Source organism: Crocodylus siamensis, chromosome 2 (genome assembly GCF_052110815.1).
Source record: "Crocodylus siamensis isolate JL-2025a chromosome 2, ASM5211081v1, whole genome shotgun sequence".
In the NCBI taxonomy this organism is placed as follows: Eukaryota; Metazoa; Chordata; order Crocodylia; family Crocodylidae; genus Crocodylus; species Crocodylus siamensis.
The window spans coordinates 55,070,243-55,094,085 of record NC_143396.1 but is presented as its reverse complement, the minus strand read 5'-3'; the positions used below and the strand labels follow the sequence as shown (position 1 = coordinate 55,094,085).

Below are 23,843 nucleotides of genomic sequence, written 5' to 3'. Positions count from 1 at the left end.
TGACTTCAATAATCTCATGAAATTCTTGACAGGAAAATTACTTAACTTCTTCAGTGGAAGAGTTGTAGGTATCTTGAAAGATTCTTACTCCTCGATCTCCACTCACGACTGACAGAATTTTCCTAGTTCTTTATGATTTCTGACACTTGAAGCAAGCATTTGCAAGGCAGAACTTCCAAGTGGCACCACCAACCCAAAGCCCTGCCAAAGATGAATACTGTTTCAAACACACTATTCAGTTCCCTCAAATGTAGAGGAGAGGGAGTTCTCAGAAATAAACACTCAAGATAATCAATTAAGATCTGAAAAGGACACAGAAAAGCAAAGTGCAAGATATACACTCCATAAGAGTGGAACAGTCCTCAAATATCAGGAGAGGTTAGCAGGTGAATGATAGTGTTACCAATGCTATCTTTAGAGAAGTAGAAGCCCTATGTATAATGTTCACCTTCTCCATCAAAAAAGCCTGTAAGCATCCTGTTTTGCTTTCCTAGCAATTAAACAGTTTCAAGAATGTCCAATAAGTGTGAAAATTTGGCAGATATGTAATAAAAAGAAGAGTCAGCATTATTTTGTTAGTGCAATAGGCATCTACATGATGTTGCACTGTTAACACTGAAGCAATTGCTTTGAAAAAACAAAAAAGAAGTTCTGTCATTAAGCGGGCAGTAGCAACAAGGCTAATCAAAATTCCTAACAAGCTAGGGTTTTTTTCCTAAAACCAAATAAGAAACCTAACATATACATCAAAACCTCAAGTGCAGCAAACATGAAAATGAGAACAAATTCAGCAAGATAGCGGCCTAGTCTATCCTGCATTCTGCTTCAGAAGTATTTTCTTCCTGACTTCAAATTCAAGCTGTAAAAATTTGAATTTACAAGAAAAGTATACATATAAGACCCTGATTCTGCAAGCACTTAAATTTAAAAAATTTAACTATAGTACTTTTGCACATATGATACAAAATTAAATAGTGAGATGTAAAAAAGGCACTAATAATTTCTGTCATTACAAACTTTAGACTTACATTTTTAACTTTAAGTTAAAAAATGATGCTGTCTTAAATGTAGTGTAATGGATTTAAATCTACTTTGTAACAACATTAACCAGCAGATGGATACCACAAGAAGCAACGAAGTGTGCAGACTTCAGGGCTTGTCTTCAAAAAGTCAAAGGATTCTCAGAATAATTATGCATATTGTGAAAAGAAACCTTGATATACATGTTAGCAAGAAAATAATGTTTAAATGAAGACTAGATCCATTAACATGGCTATCAAACAGCAGCTAAGAGTAGTGTCAGACAAGTCCATAGAACAGAGCCCTTTAAAATTTATTACAGGCAGTCCTCAGACTTGCAACACAATTGGTTCCTGAAAACTGGCTCAAGTCAAAATATTGTAACTCAGAACCAATTTTCCCATAGGAACAATGTTATAAATGGAGGATTGGTTCCTTTATGAAGGTTAACATAGTTGCACCCAGCTGGTAAGTCTGCTGTGAGGAAGGGGGAGGAAGGAGTACGTGTGTGTTGGAGGGCCGGGGTGGGGCAGATCAACCAATGCCACTATTGCAAGGGAAGAATTGGGGCCGGGGCTCAGACCTGAGCTGGGGCAAGCACTGGCCAGGGAAGGGTTGGGGCAGCTTGTGCCGCTGATCCAGGACCTGCTCATGTGGCAGCTTGCCTGGCAGCTCTCGCCGCAGCTCCCACTACTAGTCCCAGAGGGCATGGGTCAGGGGTGTGTGCCCCAGGACCTGTACAGGGCAGACAGGGCCAGGGTTGCACCAGGCTGCACTCCACGCAAAAGGCTCTAGGAATGGGCTGGTGCAAGGCTGGCGCAAGACTGAGCCACTGCGCTGCCTCCAGACAAGCAATGTGCAGCGGCGGGAGCCAGCCTGGCCTCCCCATGCCTCCCAGACGAGCAGCAGCTTCGCCCCAGCTGGGTGAGTGGAAGCAGAGCATGTGCCACTCAAAAACTCACTGCAACCCCCCGATAACCCCCGCTCCGCCACCTGCCCCATCCCAGTCCAGAGGCACACGCCCCTCTATGCTCTGCCGATACTCACCCAGCTAAGGCGAAGCCACTGCTCGTCTGGGAGGTGCAGCAAGACCAGGCCGGCTCTCACCACTGCGTGCTGCTTGGCTGGCTTGGTAAGCAGTGGGGGAGCATAGCCCCCGCTCCCAGAGCTTCTGCCTTCCACCTGGAGCACAACCTGGCACAGCCCTGGCCCTGCAAACCCCACACAGATCCTGGGGCATACCCCCCCATCCCACACCCTCCTAGACCAGCAGCAGGAGCAGCAGCAAGAGCTACTTGACAAGTCGCCACATTAGCAGCTTCCAGATGGGTGGTGCACAGTGGCACCAGCTGCCCCACCCCCTCCCTGGGCAGTGCTTGCCTCAGCCCAGGTCCCAGGCCCAGCCCCAATACCTCCCTTGCTGTGAGAGGCATTGATCTGCCCTCCCACATCCCTTCCCTCCCCCGCACCACAACAGACTTACCAGCTAGACGCAGCTGTCGACTGTGGTAAAGGCAAAACCAACATGGGAACCTCGACCCAGAGTGTCAATTTACAAATGTCGTAACTCCAAAAGTCATAAATCAAGGACTGCCTCCATATGTAAATCAAGTCAACACGTCCTGAAACTCAGTCACCATGATCTGCAGTCTCAGTATTTTTTAGCCAGCAGAAAAATGACCTTTCAACTAAAAAGCTGAAGCCCACAGCAATCAAGCAGGTCAAAAATATTTTCATTAAATGTGTTGATCTTTAAGGAGATCTTTCAAAAACATCATGTCTTGAAAGAATGTGACAACACATATCTGCAGAGGTATTGATCAGCGTGTAAAATGCCAGAGAGCTCATGGACATACATTTGTCTCCACTAATAGGAATCCTTCTGTCTAAATCAGAAAATACATGCAAAGGATCTACTACACCTTTTTTCACCAGTTCATTCAACACATGATGCACATCTACGGCAAACTCCTAGTTTGGGGTCCTTGGCACAGGGACCTCTCATTAGCAACTCTTATATTTCCATTTGATTGCAACTCAAGACCAGCCAATAGTTCCTGTAACAGATGTTTTCAATCACACAAGTGACATATTTGGAAGCAGGAAAGTCTTCTAGCAAATCTGAGTTCAGAAAGCAGCTTTCATCACCTAGAACTGCACAGGAAGACAGGAAACTTTGAGTGTGATAGTTAGTGTTACCTGAAGCACTGATACTGGGCAAGACCAAAGCTGTCTGTACTCATATTCCCATTAGAAGAGGTACCAGCAGCAGCAAGGCCAGGGGTTTTTATACTTACTGTCAAGCTAAGAATACTGGGCTAGCTGTAAGAAGAGTTCCAAATACACTAAGAATTCCCAACTTCAGTGATGCAGAGTAAGAGAACTGTCTTAAAGCATGTATGCTCTGTGCCCTTACAAACTGTCAAGAGTGATCAGGCCAGATTATGGAGTATACCTAGAATCAAACACATGCCCGTTTCCACTTACAACAGAAAAAGACTTCATTCCACCTAATGTGCCACGCTTCAGCATCGCTAAGTAGCAAACATTTGGTGAAACCTTCTGTCTCATAACGACGCAAGATCTTTCACTGGCAAAGCAATACTACTAGTTATAGTGGAAGACTGGTCTGCCCCAGTGCCTTATACTCAGTTGTCTTGGACAACTCAGTCTTGAGCTTCAAGTGCCTGCCTTATTAATTGTTCTAGAAGGACCAATTTTGGACTTAAATTTCCTAAAGAACCTCAAGAAATACTTACAGGCCCATCATACTTTCTTCTGTTCCTAAAATAGCACCTGCAAACATAATTAACAAAGCTACATAATAAGAATGAACCTTGATGGACATGACACAGCATTGAGAGGAGACAAAACAGCTTTTAGGGAGGTTCAATTCCTTAGGCAGGCTCCTTTGTCAATTTTAATAAAGATAAAGATAGAGATGACTGGGCTACATGAAGTACAGCAGTTAGGCCAGGGTTGTGCACAATAGCCAGCAAGGGCCCAACTTGTGCTGTTTCCACTACTGCTCTTAACTTCTCAGAAGACAAGGGGGATTAAATTAGTCTTGTATTAAAGACCTGAGACCCAGGAGTGAGAGCTATGTTGAGACAGGGTCTTTTAAAAAATTACTGTTCATAAGTAGTAAAAAGATGGAAACAATTACTGTATTTACTTGAGGATGAGGTTCCCCTCCCATCAATCAGCATGGGAAAACATTTGCGCAAAAGGAAACCTCATTAAATACGTTATCATTAAACTGCTTCCAAAAGCAGCATGTGTTCAGTAGTGGAAACCAACAACAAAGCTAATTAAATAAAATGCATGGCCCATACTGTGTAAACATAATATTAATAAAAAAAGGTTCCCATCATTATTATTATTCTCAACATTTTATTAAAAACCAAAACCTCTTATATTTACAAATATGAAACATTATATAATCCAACAAAACTTCGTAACATATTAACTCCTCTTCATCTCCTAACAGTTTACAATAACATTATCTCGTTCCACAACTATCCCCTTTCCTAGCCTCTCCTCTCTCTCTCCTCACTATTTCAGGCACTCCCTCAAGTGAAATACATATTTTCATTTACCTTTCCTCCACATCTCCTCCCTCTTACTCTCATCTTCCTCCTCCTCCTCCCTTTGCACGTAATATCTGAGCTCAGACAGGGCTAGCTATAAACATTCTTTCATAGTAAAATCCATTCCCTTCATGATGAGAAAGTTCCTCACTTTCCACAGTGCTGCATTACCAGAGATTATTCATGCCTGTACTTTCCCTTTTGCCTGCCCTTTCTTAACCAACCCATACATCACTGTCTCAAAATTTCTTATCATTCACTTCTAAAATTTTCACAAATCTCTTGTGCTTTCCTCCAAAACTCCTGTGCAAAGCTGCATTCCCAAAATACATGGACCAATGATTCTTCCCCCAAACACTTCTCCTGTGGGCATTTTGCTGTTTTTCCAAAACCCCACCCTACATTCCATCTCTCTTACTGTTCAAATCTTCCTCCTCATTCTCCACAACAGCTCTACCTGTTCCCCTTTTAAATCTTCCCCCATTACCCTTCTCTCCACATTCGCCTTGCTAGATGCTCTGACAAATCACTTCAGTTACTTTGTCTTTTCCCTCTTATTTCCTTCAAAATCCTTCCCTTTCCTTTCAAACCTTGTATCCCCAGCCCTTCGAAACCTCATGCTTTAATACAATTTTCCCCTTCCACCCTGTCCCGTATAGACCCATCCTCCACAACCAGTTCCTCACACAAAATCTGCAAAAATTTCCCACCTTCCCGCTTTCTTCTGATGCTTCCTTCATTACCATTCTAACAAAGTAAGTGTAGATAAAAGTATTTTCAAATTTGCACCACACTTCCACGAGCTCAGGAAGAGCAGGACTTGATAATAAAGGTGGGTGGGAACAGGCTGCAGGGGGAAGAAGTTGCAGGGGAGAGAGCAAGAAGGGCACCTGACCTCCCCTCCCCAGATATATTTTCCCTGCTATAGGAGTGGGAAGAGATCAAGTTCAAGGCAAACCTCCAATAAACAGATTTTACACCTGGAAAATTATAACATATTTATACATTTTCCATATACAGAACCTAATTGTTCGGGGGTCATCTTCTATTCAGGGTCACCTTATATCTGAGTAAGTATAGGAAGACCTTTTACCACTGGTAAATTTAGAAACAAATATCTTTTTTAAAAGCACTTGTTTAAAAACAGAACAAATCTGCTTTGATTCTTTTCTAGGAGATATTAATTTAGATTGAATATTTTTCATGAGCTTTCCTTTAATTAACACACTTCAATTACTACAGTATGTTTCTAGTATGTATTTATTCAGTACCTGTCTGGTGATCGTCTTGACCAACGTCTTCTGTCAGATTCTGCAAGACATTTTGATTAATGCAATTAAAGGATACGATTGCTTGGCTGTTCAGAATTTAAGCACTACTTGATAGCCCATTTCATTTTTATAAATTTAGTTAAGGTTACATTAAATGTTTCTAGTCTGGCCACATACTGACATTCAGTTTCTATTGGAAGAGTCATTGCTCTCCCAGTGGTAACCATGAGTGCACAGATGTTCAGGATTTTTCTCCAAGAACAAAAATGGCTGCCTTGGGAGAAAAATAACCAGGAAAGAACCACAGTTAAAATCACTCCCAGGAGAATTTTTCCTGGGACAGTAAACATGTATACACTTTCCCTTCTGAGAGAAGCTGCATCACAGTCCTCCAGCATCCCAAGGTATTTTGTTCCTACCCCCTCTCCCACAGAGGAAGTCTGTCACTCAGGATACACTGTATTGTTCTAGCTGAGCAGGGAACAGAACATGCTCCCTGCACATTCCCCACACACTGTGTGTTGCAGGGAGACACAGGCTGATCTTGAGCAGTCTAGGGTCGGCCAAGCAGGTATGCCCTGTGCACTAGTGCCGTTTATCTCCAGGCAGATGGAGAGAGCCTGCAGAGCATGCTGAGTTCCGTGCACAGGGGCCCCCTGGCTCTGCAGCATCCGCACTGCAAGCTCTCTGCTCCAGTGTTTGAATGTCTGTTCAAGTCTCCAGTTAAGTTTTTCTACCAGGAAAACAAACTTGGGAAAATTCTTCCAGGTAATTTGCATGTGTGTACGTGGAATCCATTTTCAAGTTGTTCTGTATTTTTTGTAACTATACCCTTATGAGATTGGTACATGCTGAGCCTAGAACATTTAATGGTAATTTTCTTTAATATTTTAAAGCTTAATCAAACACTATTCAGCTGGTTTAGAGAGAGGGCTCATTATAAAATATCTACAATGCTGTTTTAAATTTTTCTACTGCTGAAAGAACTACTAGCTAACTATGAAAAAACAGGTGAAATACAATACAAAAATAACTCCAATTTAGCAAAAGTAGAATTACATGTTCCTAGGAAAACTAATAAAATGGACTAAATTATGAGCCCTTAAGAAAAACACTAATCTGAACACACATTTTGATAAAACTCATGAAGTGAGCAGCTGAAAAAGGTTATGCTGTGCATGGATCCACAGCTAGCTACAATACAGAGTTAAAAGTTTAGTGATTATGCACAACAAATGAGGCAAGCATCTTGAAGAATCTGACAAAGCTGAAAGCTGTAAGCTGTAGACACAAGCACTATGCATACACCACAGTATACATGAAAGCTTGTGTGAAACCTGATTATGAGTCAACAGCTCCACTGAACACAGCTCAACTTAATTCCAACTCCTTGGCTAAGTACAGACATTCAAAAAGCCTGAACCTAAATTGATTCAATCTTTGCAGGTTAGTCTAACCTGTGTAGATTGAACCAATTTGCAGCTGAATAGGGATTCACTTTTGATTCTGGAAATGCAGCCACATGCCTGTACTGGCTCAGGCCAAGGGGCACTACAGCAAGCCCTCTCATCCTTTCAGCAGCAGCCACAAGCGAGGTTGGAGGGAAGCTGATGCGGGGCGGGCCGCTGAGTACAATCAGGGAAGGGTTTAAACCCCCACCCTGGCCTGCAGGGACCCCAGCTGGGGTGTGCCAGGAGGGGGAAGGGGAAAGCAGCCCTTCCCGGAGCAGGTTTGTCCCAGAGTGGGGGGCATGACCAGATACCAGCCAGGGCAACCTCAGGCAAGCCGGGGGAAGAAGGGGGATTAAACTCCCATCTCCCCTCTCTCCCAGCAGCACAGGGACCCTAACCAGGGTCTGCCCAGCTTTCTAACCCACTGGCTGCTTACACAGTGGGAGGCATGGCCAGAGCTGGGCAGGACAGCAGCCTCAGGTAAAGTTGGGGCATGGCGGTAGGCACATGAGCTTGCATGATGGATAGCTGCCAGGCTCCAGGCCCACCAGCACTTCCAAGCTGAGCCAGGCAGCCACCGACACAAAGGATTCATCTCACACAGCCAGTCCAGCTGCCAAGGCACCCGCCCACAGCTGTAGGAGTGTTGCCTCTGCACAGCCAGCCACTGCCCACGCATGCCAGGCCGTCATGGAACTTCAGCCAGCAGGGAAGGGCCCTGTCCCCATAACCCGGCCCAGACCAGCCCTACTATCCACTTGCTTCGCCCAGGGCTGAGCTGGGTCAGCTGTAGGCACTGCTGAGGGTAGATGTAGAGGGGCCAGCCTGGATCACAGAGGCAGGGCCCTCCTCTTCCAGCTGTGGCTCTGTAAGAGCCTGGCCCCGCCGGCAAGAAGGGAGCCAGGGGCAATCTAGATACACAGCTTCTGCAGCCCCAATTGATGCTGCAGCTGGCTGGGAAGGCCCCTGTCCCCAAGGCCCGGCCCAGGCCGGTACTTCCACATCCCACCCTCAGCAGCGCTCGCAGGCCAGCCTGGCTCAGCCCCGCAGCCTCAGCGCCAGGCCTGGGCAAGACAAGCAGATGGCAGGGCTATGCTGGCCAGTGTCTGGTCATGCCCCCACCCCTGCTGCCGGAGCAGCAAGGGGGGCCAGAGGGGACCCTAATAAAGGCTGCTCCACCCTGGTGAAGCAGACCCCAGCTGCAGTCCCGGGGACAGGTGGAAGGGAGGGGAAGAGGAGGGGATCCTTCCCTCCTTGCCCCTTCACCTTAGGGGGACATGCTGCCAGGCATCTGGCGATAGTCCCACCCTCACTCTGGCTAAAGAACAGAGGGGCAGGGGCAGGGCCAGCCCCGCTCTCTGGAGTAGACCGCACAGCCCAGTCCAGGGCTGAAAAGCATGCTGGGATGCTGGAAGACTTATTTAACTAAAACCAGGAAGGGGTCTGGGACAAAAGTTCCATAAACCAGTTTGACCCAAATCAGTTAAGCCTGATACTACATTCAACCAAGTTTAATTTTAACCAGTTTCAGCCATTTTGAAACTGGGTTATGTGCACTAAACTTCTGTTCTGTTACAGGTTTAGACCAATTTCCGATCACTTAAAACAATGTGTGTGCAACTTCTGTCCCTGTCCCTTCTGCATACACAAGCAACCTTCACTGCCACTGCCCGTCTTTTGATTGTTTAGTTGTAAAACCTGTGAACTTCCTTTTTCTTAATCTGCCCACCATCCCCTCTCCCTAAAAAAAATTCTTTGAAGTGTAATAATCTAAAGATTTCAAAAGACAAATAAATGCATGCTAGAATAAATAACTAATTAAATTAAGAAATGACATTACCAGCTTATTCAAAGTGTGGTAAATCTTGTGAATATTTGCCAGTGTTGACAGATGAGAGTTCAGCTGAAAATCTAAAGGGGGGGGGGAAAATAATTAGTTTTGTCTCTTATAGTTTCTATAGCTCTAAATGAGATTGAATATATTCATGTTGTTATTAAAAAAACAAATCCTAACACCACCACAAAGCTATGTTGTACAAGCCAAGTTAATACTATTTTTTTATCACCTTTATTCCCACCACAGTCTGGGAATTAGTAAGAACTTACAAAAAATAAAGAATTTTCTTCAAGTATATTCCTAGATCAACTAAATACAAAATTATTTGCATGCTTTTGAGTCTTGTACAAGATTCTTAACATGCGTTTGTTTTAAAATTCTTCCCATTCACAAAGGTACATCAGAGGCTCATTCAGAAATAATAAATAGATTTTTTTCCCCTCAACATATCCAAAGTTAAATACTGCTGTTAAAATACAACCAAGTTAGGGTGCAAAGCTAGTGGTTAAGTACAGTCTAGGCACTGGGCATGCAATCTGACAAATACATCACTAAGAGCAGGCTAAACCAGGATTCTCAATCCCCAGGCTAGGACCTGGTGTCAGGCTGTGGCGGACCAGCTGCCGGCCTGTGGCGGACCATGGCCCCCCAGAGCCAGGCGGAGAGGCCACGGCTCCTTCTGCAGGGCCTACGGCAGCACAGGGTTTGGCCCACCTCCTGCCCAAGGGGTAGGGTGTATCCTTACCTATTTTCCGGCCAGAAATTCCGACCACAGTCAGCTGTGACTGCTGGGCTGCGGGTTGCCAGGCCACGGCATAAAAAATTTGGGAACCCCTTGGCTAAACAAACATTTGCTGGGATACTTTGGATGAGAATTAACCTATCCTGAGCAGGGAACTGGACCACATAACTTCTTGAGTCCCTTATAGCCCTATTTGTCTGTAAATACTACTGAATATGATTATTACTATAGAAAGGTTTCCTATGAAATTCAATAAAACTATGTATGGTAGTCTACATTTGCATGATCAAGCCTCACCTGAAGAAACAGCTAACCCTATAAACAGAACACTCCTCCATAAAATTGCTTGGCAGGGCCCTATATGCCTAGCTCATACTAGTCATTAGATTAAAGCATTCCAGCATGGGAATATTATTCTCTAACCAGATGCTAAAACAAAATTTAAGTGAAAAACATAGTCCTCATACCTCCACTTCAGTATTATAAACGATTCTCCAAACAAACACTACACAAAGCACAGAGTTTGAGGGTAGACTATACAAGGTATTCAAATTAAGACTACACTAAAAATATAGCACAATTCAGATTTTTTTCATATAGAACAACACTGCTGCAAACTAATATTAACAAAACGCATTCACAACTACAGGAATACCTTTTAGACATACAAGTTTGGACTCTCTCATCATAGTGGATAAAACATTAAAGATATTTCTGGAAATCTGAAGAATCATAGATCCGTGGCAGACATTATATTCACCATGCCTTAGGTGTGTCATGTGACAAACTAACACCAACTGGCCACAGTAAAATTATTGCAAAATACTTCCATATTGCAAAGGGCCCTGAATGACATTAATATAATCACACAATTGGGATCTGATTAATTTTATCCCAGATACCAAAATTGCCCTGCTAGCGTTTGTAAGATCCCAATTACAGAACTGCTGGCGCAGAGTTTTTGATGCTGGATTGCCCGCATATCCAGACCTTTAAAAGGCACACCTACAGTTGGAGATCCAAGCCCCAGGGCACATTGTCAACTGCAGCCCACCCTTTAAGTGTCTGGGCTTTCAGACACTGAATCATATGTTAAATCTGGGGAGCTCCTGAACCCCCATCTGCCTAGGGGATACTTCTGCGCCACAAAGAAATTGCTATAATATTGCAGCTTCTTTGTGGCTTATCTGCCATTTTTAACTGGGTTTAAACAGGTTTAATGTCTGCTGTTATGATTTTTCACATGATACTCTGAAAGCGCTTGCTGGAATGATCTAGTTCAGGATGGTCCTGCTATGAGCAGGGGGTTGGATTAGATGACCTCCTGAGGTCCCTTTCAACCATAATTTTCTATGATTCTATAATGTTTGATAAACATGTCTGCCAGGGATCACAAAATGTATCTTATATCTAAAGGGAATCACTTCGTTGAACTGTTAATTTGGTTTCACATCAACCCAGCTGTAGCTTAATTTGAGGACAGACATCTGGTCACCAATTTATCAGTTTGGGCTAGTTTGAGTCTTATTATACCAAACTAAATTAAGCCCATTTTTTGTTAGTCAGAACCAAAATTGTGCTCTGCCAGCAAAGAAAGAAAAAGAAAAAAGAAACCCTTACAGCAATAACCTATTTAAAATGGTAATTTTGAAAGCAAAGAAATCATTTAGAGCACTGAAAAGACATAACAAGAGTCAGAAGAACCTTCAGAATGATTACATTTATAAATATGTAGTAGTGAAAGAACAGAAATTCCCAAATTCAGAATTGGGGGCAAAATAAGAGAGAGTAAAGAATTACTAGCTGTAATGTAAGAATACATAATTCAGGTGTTGCATCTGTAGTTTAATTAAAATAACCATAAAAATGCTCCATAACATTGCCTGAATTAAGGCTCAGTTATTAACCCTCCTATATAGTTGCCATTAATCCAATAATCATTTGGGACCAAAAGAAATCTCATGAAGTTCAACAAGGACAAATGCAAAGTCCTGCACTTGGCACAGAACAATCCCATTAACTAGTACAGGCATGGGACCAAACTGGTTAAGCAGCAGCTCTACAGAAAAGGACCTGGGGGTTACAGTGGACAATAAGCTGATGAGCCAACAGTGTGCCCTTGTTGCCAAGAAGGCTAATGGCATACTGGGCTGCATTGGTAGGAATACTGCCAGCAGATAGAGGGAAGAGATTATTACCCTTTATTCAGCACTGGTGAGGCCACATCTAGAGTACTGTGCCATTTTTGGGCCCCTGCCACTACAGAAAGGATGTGGACAAATTGGAGAGAGTCCAGCAGAGGGTAACAAAAATGGTGAGGTAGCTGGGGGACATGATTTAGAAGAGGCTGAGGGAACTGGGCTTATTCAATCTGCAGAAGAGAAAACTAAGAGGGGATTTAATAGCAGCCTTCAACTGCCTGAAGGGTGCTTCCAAAGAGGATGAAGCTAGACCATGGGTGGGCAAAATGTGGCTCGGGGACCGGATGCAGTCCGCCAAGTCATTCCATCTGGCTTATGGTACCCCTAAACATTTAGAAAGTTAATATTTATCTGCTCCTGGATGCCTGTCATGCAGCCCTTGATGGCTTGCCAAAACTCAGTAAGCAGCCCTCCACCTGAAATAATTGCTTGTCCCTGAGCTAGACTGTTCTCAGTGGTGCCAGATGACAGAACAAGGAGCAATTGTCTCAAGTTGCAGTAAAGGAAGTTTAGGTTAGATATTAGAAAAAAACTCTCTCACTAGGAGGGTAGTAAAACACTGGAACAGGTTACCCAGAGAGATTGTGGACTCTCCATCCTTGGAGGTTTAAAAGACATGGCTAGACAAAGCCTTGGTTGGGATGATCTAGTTGAGGATGGTCCTGCTTGGAGCAAGCGTTTGGACTAGATGACCTCCTGAGGTCCCTTCCAACCCTAATTTTCTATGATTCACAATATAAATGAAAAGAGAGTATATAAAATAAAGGTAAAGAAGCTACATAACGTCAAGATTTGTTGAATGCCCTTCACCAACTACTTGACAATCATTATGAGGAGATATTTAATGTTTCCAGACAAAACACATAATATTTAAGGTACAAGTCATTCTGTACCTCCAAGACCTTCTCAAGCAAAAATGAACAAAGGTCAAACAAAAGCTAGACTGAGTGAAATAACAGAATTCTACAATATGTGGGTGAAATATCCAAATTTTAGGCTTTGACTTAAGAAGTAAATCAATCTTCTTCCAGTGTGGCTGCTCTTGCAATACTTCTGGGAGACTGGAGACCCGAGATGTTGCCAAACTACCTGTGCACCTGCAAAATCAATTTAGTTCTGGCTGTCAAAAATATCTTCTTTGGTCTTCAACAAAGAAATAAAAGGCTAAAAAGAATTAATTTGACAAAACTGTGAGAATTAGAAGATGTCAGAAGTTGAAACCAAATATAACTCCTGGATACACCACAGCCTCACTGTAATCTAATAGTCTTATTTAAAATAAATTAGTAACTGAAAGTCTGAATGCCTCCATTAAAGTATTTGGAATATTTATTTGGGCAAGTGGGAACAGTCCATATCTGATACTCACAGCTCCTAACAAATTAATTTAAACTGAATAAAGGTCACATCTAACCTTTATATTTAAAAAAACACTATCAAAATTCCCATCAAGACATTATTTGGGGATTTTTTTTACATGCCTATTTATTTACAAATCTAGAACAGATAGAAGACTCATCTGAACGCAAGTGTTGGCAACAGTCTCCTATGAAACACAGTGATACAGCAAGAAAACTGAGTCACTTGATGTGCCCAGTTTATTTTTCGGCAATGAAATGGTTATGCTTAGATATTGAAACCTACGTGCCATACAAAAAAATTAGGCAATGAGTTTGGTGTGAGAGGAGAGAAAAGGAGCATGCTGAAAATATTACTGCTGAGCCTGTTTAAATGGAGTATGCTAGGCCAGTGGAGAAAGATATAATCACTGAAATTAAATTTTTTCAAGCTACAATTTAAATTAATTTAAAACAGTTAAGTTCCAATATTTTGAAATGTATGCCTACCTACAGATTCAGGAACAACTGCATATATGGTTTACACTTAGAAAACGTTAAAATAAAAACCTGGATTTTAAATTTACCATTACTTTCAATAAGGCCTAAAAGCCACTTTTCAAAATGCATAGTTTTGGAATGCATCACCAAAGCAAAAAAACAAATAAGAGCTATAATCAGAATTGTTTAGGGAAGGGAAAAATCTTCTCCAATGCAAGATTTCAAGACTAATATCCAAAGGAGTGCTGAAAACATGTTACCTATTCTCTACAGAAGTAAACCCTTATTTTCAACTAAGCATATGACAAAGTTAACACTAAGTGTTAAAAAAGTATGACTTTCCAAAAAAGAAAAAAAAAAAAGTTTTCCTGAAAGTTTCCTTTCCACATGTGCATGTTTGTAGAGATGCCCCAGATACATAGTCCTTATTGTACTGGCATCAAATAAAAAGGAAAATTGACATTATTGGCAATCAGCTTTTTTTGCCTGATGTGGCTGATAATGTTGCCAATAAATGCCACGTGTATGCATACAGATGCAGCACATGAGCAGCCAGGAGTGCAGCGTCAGGCTAGTAATTCCTGGGGCGGGGAAGGGAAGACAAGGGAAGGGGCGTGAGGAGGCAGATTAAGGCCCCAGTAGTAAGGGAGTGGGGCTGCGCCTGGGGCAGGGGCAGGCACAGTCCAGCCAAAGTGAGACAGGATGCAGGATGGAGCCAACGGCTTGTCCAAGGGGCATGGGGGGGCATTCCCACTGCTGTGCACCCCACCGTCCCATGCTTCCCTTGGGGGTATGTGCCTCCCCAGATCTGTGCACAGGGTGTGGCTGGGCTGCCACTGCGTGCTCGGGGCTGGGACTGCTCCGGCCTCATCCCAGCAGCTATGCTCCGGAAGCGGGTGAGCAGTGGCAGTGCTGGAAGTGGGGGCTACACTATAGCCCCCCTCCCACTGCTGCCGCCTGCCCTGCCCCACCCAGCCTGAGCGCAGCCACCAGGAAGAGACTGGAGCAGCCCTGGACCCAAGCTCACAGAAGCAACCAACCCCCCCCCGTGCACAGATCCAGGGGGACACATCCCCCTCACGCCTCCCCGGTGATGGAGATGGCTCCCGCCGCTGCATGCATCTCCCTGGACAAGCTGCCGGTTCCGTCCTGAGCCCCACACCAGCTGGGCAGCGCTTGCCCCTGCCTCTGCCCCACTTCCTCCCTCACTCCAGAGGCCCTGATCTGCTCCCACACACATCTTCCCTTCCCCATGCCCCTTCTCCCCAACAGACCTGCCCGCTGGACACTGCTCTCCATGCTGCTGGGCTGCATATCGGCAATCGGATCAGTATTGGCCGACATGGCCGGTCAATAATTGGCCGTCGGTATTGGCCCAAAAAATCTTTATTGGTATACCTGTTCGTTTGTTTGAGGTTCAATGCAAAAAGGAACAGCACTTGAGGAAAAACTAAAATGTTTTCTCTCACAGAGCAAACACTGAAAGAATTTTAGCATTACATTTAAAATTATGTTACCGGTGAACTGGATTTCAGTCTGTCAAAACACTAATAAAATTTTCAAATCTTGTAATATTAGCCAATTATAAGTCCTATTACTGCAGACCTCCAGCATATAAACTTATGTAACCACCTGGAGCATTATCACCGTCCCAAGTCACAAGAGGGTACTGCAATAAAGAAGTGCAGAATATTAGACAGGAAGTGAGTCTAGGGGACCTTTCTTGTGGGCTGCTGCTTCTGATGGCTTCTGTCCTGGCAGTGGAATATGTAGTGTGGAGACCAATGTCAGCAATAGAGGAAAAGCAGCTGCCCACCTGATGCTGCAGTCCTCTGGACTGGCCCCAATCACCCTTTCTCCTCAGTGGAGTGGGAGGCTGACACTATGTACTGCAGGGCCAGACAATTATGTAGGTCTCAAGTGCAAAAGGATGACCCAAGCATATCTCTGCATATATGAAATGTCTTGCAGACATTAAAAATATTCTTCCTGAGTGTAAACGAAGTTCAAGAAGAATGCACGGCAAATGACAGCAACGACGGCTATGCTTGTAATAAATTATCTTAATCAAAAATCCCTTTTGCTTGTGGGACATCACTATCTGGAAGTGTGGTATATACTAAAGTTCATCTCTTCAGTCATCAAGAAAATAATGGACTTTTCAATTCATATCTAAAGACTCACAACAACAACTTCATTTTTAGATAAGCTGACACCTGAATGTCCGCAAAAAAAATAACCAACCTCTCACACAAGCAATGCACACTTCTGATATTCAGTCAATGTAAATGCTCCTTGCCAACAATTTCCACTGTTAAGAACATCATATCAGTTACCCAGCAAATATTCTCGGAGCAAGCCTTTTCTTCACTCCTAATAAAAAGGTGTAATGCAAGCTGTATGAGGGAGAAACCCCCCCCCATAAATGAAACACTTTGCCAGGCAGTTATTTACAGATGGAAGCAAAAAACACACCTGAATGTATTTTTATTTTTTAAACCAGCATCATAACAGGAGAGGACAGATGTACTGAATCAGTTGTGAAATATGTAGAGTACTACAAATGACTGGAAGTAGGAAAGTATTTGCTCTGCTAACACTGCCAGTAATATAAGAGCCATCATGGGACATCATAATGAATAAATATCCAAATACTACTACAAAAGGATGTTTTCTAGGGCCTAAATCTCTCTCTTAATAATTTCATGAAGTTGAGAATACAGGAAAAACTCTATAAGAGACCAAAAAAAAGAAATATAGGGAAACCATTCATGTTACCATTGCAGTCTGTAAGTAGTAACAGAAAAAAGAAAAGTATGGGAAGATGACATTGTCACACTGAAGTATTCTAGAAAAACAAGATGGAAAGCGTGCGGATCCTGATTAAGAAAAAAAGAAGCTCTTCATGAACAGTGATCGATGATCTTAAGGTAGTTAAAAAGGTGCACATCACACTGTACATCGTGAGGATGTCTTCTGAGTTCACTTGCAGAACTCTCTAGAGACTCTACAGAAAATTACTTCAGCAAACACTGTACATGAATCAGACAAAGCATTTGTCAAATGTTCCTCATTTTATGGACAAGATAAAGTGAACTGGTTTTGAACTTCTATGTTTGGTCTCCACTCAAGTCAAAGTAGTAAAAATACAGGACTTTATTTGTAGGGAGGAAGAATATAGCTGCCAATCAATTCATATTACTGCAGAACGCTTGGCTCCAAGGTTAAAAAGTAGTAACTTTAGGGATGATATAGTATGGTTGTGGCATGACTGGATTACTAAACAAGCAACATCATTTGACTGCATATTGGAAAAGTACTTTCAAATTTTGCAGAACACAGAACTTTTTCAGGTATTTAGTCCAAAAGAATAATCAGGGACTCTACCAGATATACTGATCTGACAAAATAAGGAACAGCCTTCATACAATAGAACCTTGGGCTCCTCTTGCTTCTCATCTGCTTCAGATTTTCCATCTTCTGTAGCACGTGAAATAAACTGGTCACTGTTTTGAAATATATATCCAAAAACATGAAGAAGCAGGCTAGCAACTACAAATCTTGAGTCTGACAAAATAGATGAAAATCATAGTGTAAATTCAGAATTGGAATATGTGGTTTTTTTAAGATACGGACTCAGACTAGAAAAGTCACAGGAAAAACTTGAGCTATATCAGATTTTCCACAATTACAGGCTTAACTGAGCTGCTTAATTTTAGTGTAGAATGGCTAGTTTTGCTTACAATTATTACATTCTATACTATAAGACTCTTTAATAGTGTATAAATAAGCCTGGATATAGACCAGTATATACCCTTAATGCCCTTAATGTTGTGCAATATTAACTATATAATGATTTCAGCATAGGAACTTTCATTTTCTGAGGGCCCTCTCTAGAAATGTGTGTTTCCTGTGTATTTGTATTATAACCTGAAGTCTTTACATGTTTCTGAGCCTCACAGATAAAACATTCCTTTATGTTTAAAAAACTGCAATATTGATGCTTTCTAGTTTCACCATTCTACAGCAGGGAAAAATATCACCAGACAAAGAATGCACGTAAGTCCTTAAGTACACACCCCTAATGGTAGCTGTATGTGTCATTATTTGAATTTATACTTATTGCACAGAGATACCTAACAGTACTGTGTACATATCAAAGTTAGAAATGATGCAGCTCCCATTTTACAGTAGCAAATAAAGTGTAGTGTTGATAAGCAACTAAATACTGCAATTCCACCCTCACACCTTCACTCTCTCCACCCCGTTCGCTTTTCTTTTTTTTTTTTTTTTTGGAAAGAAGAAGAGATCTGTTCTTGAAGGATAAAAAGGGTCCTGAGAATTAGTGTATGCCCTATCTGCAAGTAAAGCTGTACAAGTTTTATCTCAGGCATGATTATTAAATCAAGATGATTTAACAAGTGCAAAAGGTTGTGTTCAATTATTTCAGATTACAATGGATTTATTTTGGTTAACCTAAAAATTGATCAAGAAGAGATCTGAGATAAATTAAAACAGTCACTCCTAAACCAAAAACTAAGAGTATCTAGAATGGTTTTAAATTTGGTTTAATTAAAACCAGTCAAAATGTGTGCATCAACGAGGCTTAAGAATGGATGCTTTTTAATTTTAGGTAGTTGCTTCTGTGCCTGCAGATGCCATGACTTATATACTCATCATGTCGTTTTTCTCAACATTCCCAACTGAAATAAAATTACCAAATTGTAGTGTGATACAGCTGGCTCATAATTCAGTTAAAATCAATTATGGCTATGAGCAGTTAGATAAAAACAAGGTCTATTTCTAGCTTTTCTTTTCTCTCTCTCCAAGCAGTAAATTCATGAACAGTTGATAGCCTTACAGTAACTTTAAGGAAGCAGAGGAAAGACAAAAATCAAAGTGGGTCTCCCGTCAAAAAAAAAAAAAAAGAATTCAACAAGATTAAGAGGAAAACAGGGAGGATAAATAATACTAAAATTGTTTTTAAAAGCCAAATCCAGAGAGAGAGAGAGAGAGAGAGAGAGATGGATGGTATTTTAAAGTGTTAGTTGTCAGATAAACCTGAAATAAAGTGTTGAAACTACATGCAATGAAATCCTGCCCAATTCAAAAGAATATAGCAAGGTGAAAAGTAGGAGTGGAGAAAAAGGTCACCTCATTTGCCACTCGAAATTTATTATGTGGCATGTGAAACAATTAAAGAGAGGTTATCTCAATTGTAGGGAACCTGCAGAAGATAAGTTGTTTGTTGAGGAAAGAAGATGAAGTTTCCCCCAGAGAGGACTGACATATCATAGGAAAACAAAAGAAATGTAGAAAATTGAAAGCTTTGAGGAAAGAGTAAGAAAGAATAAAGACCTGCCTGTTTACGAAAAGACTTGAGTTGCATGTAAAGGTATGTGGTATAGAGAACAGCAAATTCACTCTCTGCTGCCCATATTAATAAATGAGAAAAGAAAGTTTATAATTTAGGAAGGATGGAGTGCATTATAGCTGGGAATCATGATCCCAGAAATATGCAAGACACCAAAGTTTGTTTAATCACATCTTTAGTGAATCAACTAAATAGCTGGGAAAGATGTTAGTCAAGCTTTCATCCTTCCTAAGCTGTGAAATAGCAGCAGGAAGCCTAAACTATATAAACATACAAGATAAATACAAGTAAAAGGGAATACCAAACAAATACTGGAATTTAGGAAAACATTTATATTTAAGTACAGAGTGGCAAGGCTACAAATTGCCATGGAAAAAAATGGTCGCTGCTAATAATTTTCAAGACTACAGAAGATTTCAAGTCTTTTTCTGGCATTTCTGATCATTTAAGCCTCTCGATGAAGTGAAATCAAGTTACACAAAAGCAGCCCGAAGGGCAGCCCAGGGCAACATCTATTTATTTACATCATAATGTCAACATTTGGAGAGCAAAGCTATTTTGTTAGGCAAGACTTGATTAAAAGGCCCAAATAGTTTATGAGAGTGAATAAGAAAGAAAGGCATTCTCCTAACTGTCAGGACAAGATACAGAAAGGTATGAAGAGAGGGCAGCAATTAGCAGCTAGAGAATAAAAACATAAGTCTGGTAGTTTTCTACTGAGAATTTTATTTAAAAATTATTTTCAGCAATCATTGTATAACTGATGTTGTCATAAATGAGGGGACACAGACCCTGTTTGTCAGCTATAGCTAGCAGCTTAAAAATAAGAGTTTGCAGTTTATTTTTTCTTCTTAGCATATACGTTCGGACAAGACTGAACAGAACATACAGTATATGTTTATTTTTTTGTTGGCAAAATGTGAATTGTGGAGAAAATCCTGAGAGATAATTATTACTGTTAACTTGGTGGTACACACTGTTCCCTGTAAAGACCAAAAGAGAATTTTATTCACCAGAACAAACTGTGTATCATTAACTATATCAGTGGGATCCAACCCTTTTGACAGGTGTGCCACAAGTTAGCCTCACATCCTCTTGAGAGCCATCCCAATCTTCCTCCTCTGTCCAACATGATCTGCATGGTGTTCCCTCCCCAAATGCCCACTCTCTGGCTTCCCAGCCCTGTGCTCATGACCTGATCTGCTGCATCTGGTGATGTATTACCTGTCCCCCCCAACCAGTCAAGAGGCTGCAGCCTGTGCCACTCCTTACCCCACGTTGGCCACCCCTGACCTACGTTTATTACAAGTTCATTTTTATCCTCCTTTACGGGATAAAAACATCCATTAGCTCCTAGGCCTCGCCTGAATATAAAGAATAACGTTATTATAAATCATATAAATAATGACAAGAATCAGACTGGCCAGAACAATCAAACCCTGTGTGGCTGAAACAAATCTGTGTTTCTTAGCACCCCTCCCCCTGATTTTGAGAGATGAGATTGAACAAGCTGATGGTCAGTCTCTGACGGGGGTCAGAGTCGCCAGGATTGCTCCAAACCGCATTCTGCCCCTGGGATAAGTAAATTCCCAGGAAGGGAAGGGAAGGAAAGGCCAGCGCATGTTCTCAACCCTGTGACACCAGCCCAGCAGCTAGGGCCCCTCATGGGACACTATGTGGGAGTCAGCAGCACTGGGGGGTGGGTCGAGGCAGCCCCTGCCAGCCTCCACCCCAGACAGATCCCCGGCCTGGGACAGCTCCTACCCCGGCTGCCCCTCCCCCCTCAACCCCCCCTGGGCAGGATGCTCAGCCCCACCCCCTCCGCCGGGCCCCACCGCGCCGCCCCCAGAGGGGAACGGAGGGGGCGGGGCGGGGCATGCTGGGAATGGTAGTCCGCCCACCGCAGCCAGGCTTACGCCGCGCGGCGACCAGACTCCAACGTCCATAATACACCGCGGCACCCGGTGCCCGACACAGCCCGTTTGCCCCGCACCGGCCGGACACTGGAACCGGGGACGTCGCCTGGCCCCTGCCCGGCCCCACCCCGCGCTCGGCCCCGCGGCCCCGCCCCAGCCCCGGCGCCCCCGAGCGAAGCCGGGAAAGTGCGTCACAGCCTCGTCCCGCGGCCCCAGGGCTCCCGGCCCGGCCCCGCCGCCTGCACAGGGCCCGGGCCCGCGCCCACTGCCTCCCTCCCCTCTCCGCCCCCGGCCCGGCCCCAACCCGGGCCGTGCCGTCCCCGCCACTCACTGACAGCCGCGGCATCCGAGTGCATTTTCGTGCGGCACACACCCGGCCCGGCCCGGCCCGGCCCGGCTCCCTCCGCCTCTCCCAATCACAGCGCCCAGGCTCAGAGCCCTCTTGGCCCGCCCCCTCGCACCGCCTGTTGGCTCTCGCACACTCACGCAGTCGCCCGTCTGGCCGCACCATTGGGCTTCGCTTCTGTCAGTCTCGCACTGCCCAGCCCACCCCACCTGTCACACCCCTCTCTGCCACCCTATTGGCCGAAGTCCTAAGCGAATACCGCCTCCCTCCCAACCTGATTGGATTGTGCTGATGGCAGTTATTTCTGGCTCGGAAAGCGCGTGCAAAGAACACCACTTTGTGTAGCCCGTGGATCTGATTGGGCCAGGAGAGGCTTAGACCACGCCCCCTGCCTAGCATGATTGGCTAAGAGGGGCAGAGGCCGAGCTACAGGCTCTTAGTGGGTGGGGCTCGAACGGAGCGAGTGCGCCTTGTGGGGGGAGCAGGTGGCTGAAGCGGCGGGGGGGGGCGGCGGCTGCTGCGCCTGCATCCTCCCTGGAGCAAGGACCCCACGTCTGGGCACGGGGGAGGAGAACAGAGGCAGGAGGGCGGGTCTTGTCCGTCCCTCGGCCCTTCTCCTCCCGGCGTCATTTTAATCTAGAACAACTACAGTTTGAACCTTTTTCTTAATAAAATGTCATACGTGTTGGGGCGACAGATATACACGGGGCTTTTGATGAAACGACTGCACCTCCCAGCTCCTCATTTTCCCTTTCTCTGAAATGGGAATCCAAGCCCCATGGGGGTTGCCCCTGTCATGTCCCCGCGGTCCTGTAGGGAATACAGCCTGAGTGAGGCAGTAGAAAAACCAATGCAGATTCATTACAGTGCATGTGCGCAAGGGAGAAGAAACGCTATCAATCTGTTTCCCAGCTATAACAGACTTTAGCTGCTGCCAGCTCATGCGGGACTTAGTCTTGTAGCTGTTGTAGAAATTGCAACGGTGTTAACAACCCTCCATAAGGTCCTGTTATAGAAGCACATGGTAGGATTGCGCTTTAGCCTTTAAATGTCTTAAGAAATTATTCCAGCAAGACTAAATTACAAGAAAGTCAATACAGCAAAGGAGTCCAAAGTTAGGAAACAGCAGGTTCATAGTATTTCTGCATATGCATCAAAGTCCTTAACAGTCTTTCAAGCCTGGGAGGGGGTTGACTTCATCCCCTGCTTTTGCTTCCATCAGGTGGTCTCAGCTGGCCCCATTCAGACTGATGGTGGCCAGGGATACATCTGCTGTAGACCTGGACATCTGCCCTTGACCACTGGATGTTGCTGGATCTTGTGGCAAAGCCAGAAATAGACTCCACTACAAGCCTATTGCACCAATTAAAGAGCCTTCTTTCCTGCACATGCACAACTAATATTTGTTGAACAAGTTTAGATGCTAACTCTGAAGGTAGAGCACGCTACATTATATCTACATAAAAGTTGTTAGAAAATCATAAATTTTGTGCCACATTGCCAGGGCTAGTAAAAACAGGATTTTTTTTCTATTTGCAAGTAGTATTTTCCCTGCTTTCATTATCGTTTATATTTTTGCAATTGGCATTCATGCTACATCACTACCCTGCCAGAAAATTCCAGCACTCAAGTAAAAGCAGCAGCAGCAAATCCTGATTTCTTATGCCTTCCTTTTCTGTATAGAATATTCATCATAACAGCAAATCTAAACTACCTTCGCAACTCTTGGCAAGCAAAAGGGGCACAGAAAATTGAATAATTCTTCATTTCTTAATCTCTTCTTCCCATTGCTCCAACTATATCTCCATGACACTTACATTGGATGCAAGAGGACCTTTGTCTTCTTATATTCATGCTGCTTATTGGTTTTAATTAATAGTTAAAATGACTAGTACACAAAGGAAACCATAGATTGTACAAGGTATGGGCCAAGTTGCAGAGGGTAACAGAAATCAAAATTGCCTTTACTTCTCTCTTGCCATCAAAAACATGGAGAAGAAAACTGAAACATGGGTTTCCTCTGTCACTTCAAGCATTGACCCAATATTCTGGGAATCACGCTGTAAATTGCTGAAGACACCAAGTGTCTACAAAGCAGTTGCTTATCTCTTGCGTTGCTTAAAGCCAGGCTTGAAAATAATTTGGCTCCAGGAAACATAATCATAGGGGTACAAAAAATTCCACATTTTTAAATTAAGATGATGTTGGGAACTGCATTGGAAAAAGCGACTGAATCACAACAGGATGAGACAGAGAG

At 43.4% G+C, this 23,843-nt stretch overlaps 1 protein-coding gene across 5 annotated transcripts in view; it reads right to left on the bottom strand.

Moving 5' to 3' along the window:
• The window catches only part of DCUN1D4 (defective in cullin neddylation 1 domain containing 4), a 72,962-nt gene extending 51,233 nt beyond the window's left edge, over positions 1-21,729 (bottom strand). For 2 of the 5 annotated variants that reach the window (XM_090035910.1, XM_090035913.1), the window contains exons 1-3: positions 21,572-21,729; positions 9,173-9,243; positions 5,882-5,921 (exon numbers count right to left, since the gene is read on the bottom strand). In XM_090035910.1, the coding sequence (XP_089892036.1) occupies positions 5,882-5,921; positions 9,173-9,243; positions 21,572-21,596 (136 nt within the window). In that variant the 5' untranslated portion in view covers positions 21,597-21,729. Of the gene's footprint in view, positions 1-46; positions 169-5,881; positions 5,922-9,172; positions 9,244-21,571 lie in introns of those variants that run through there. The other 3 variants (XM_090035915.1, XM_090035911.1, XM_090035912.1) reach the window with 3 other exon arrangements.
• Positions 21,730-23,843: the final 2,114 nt, after the last annotated feature.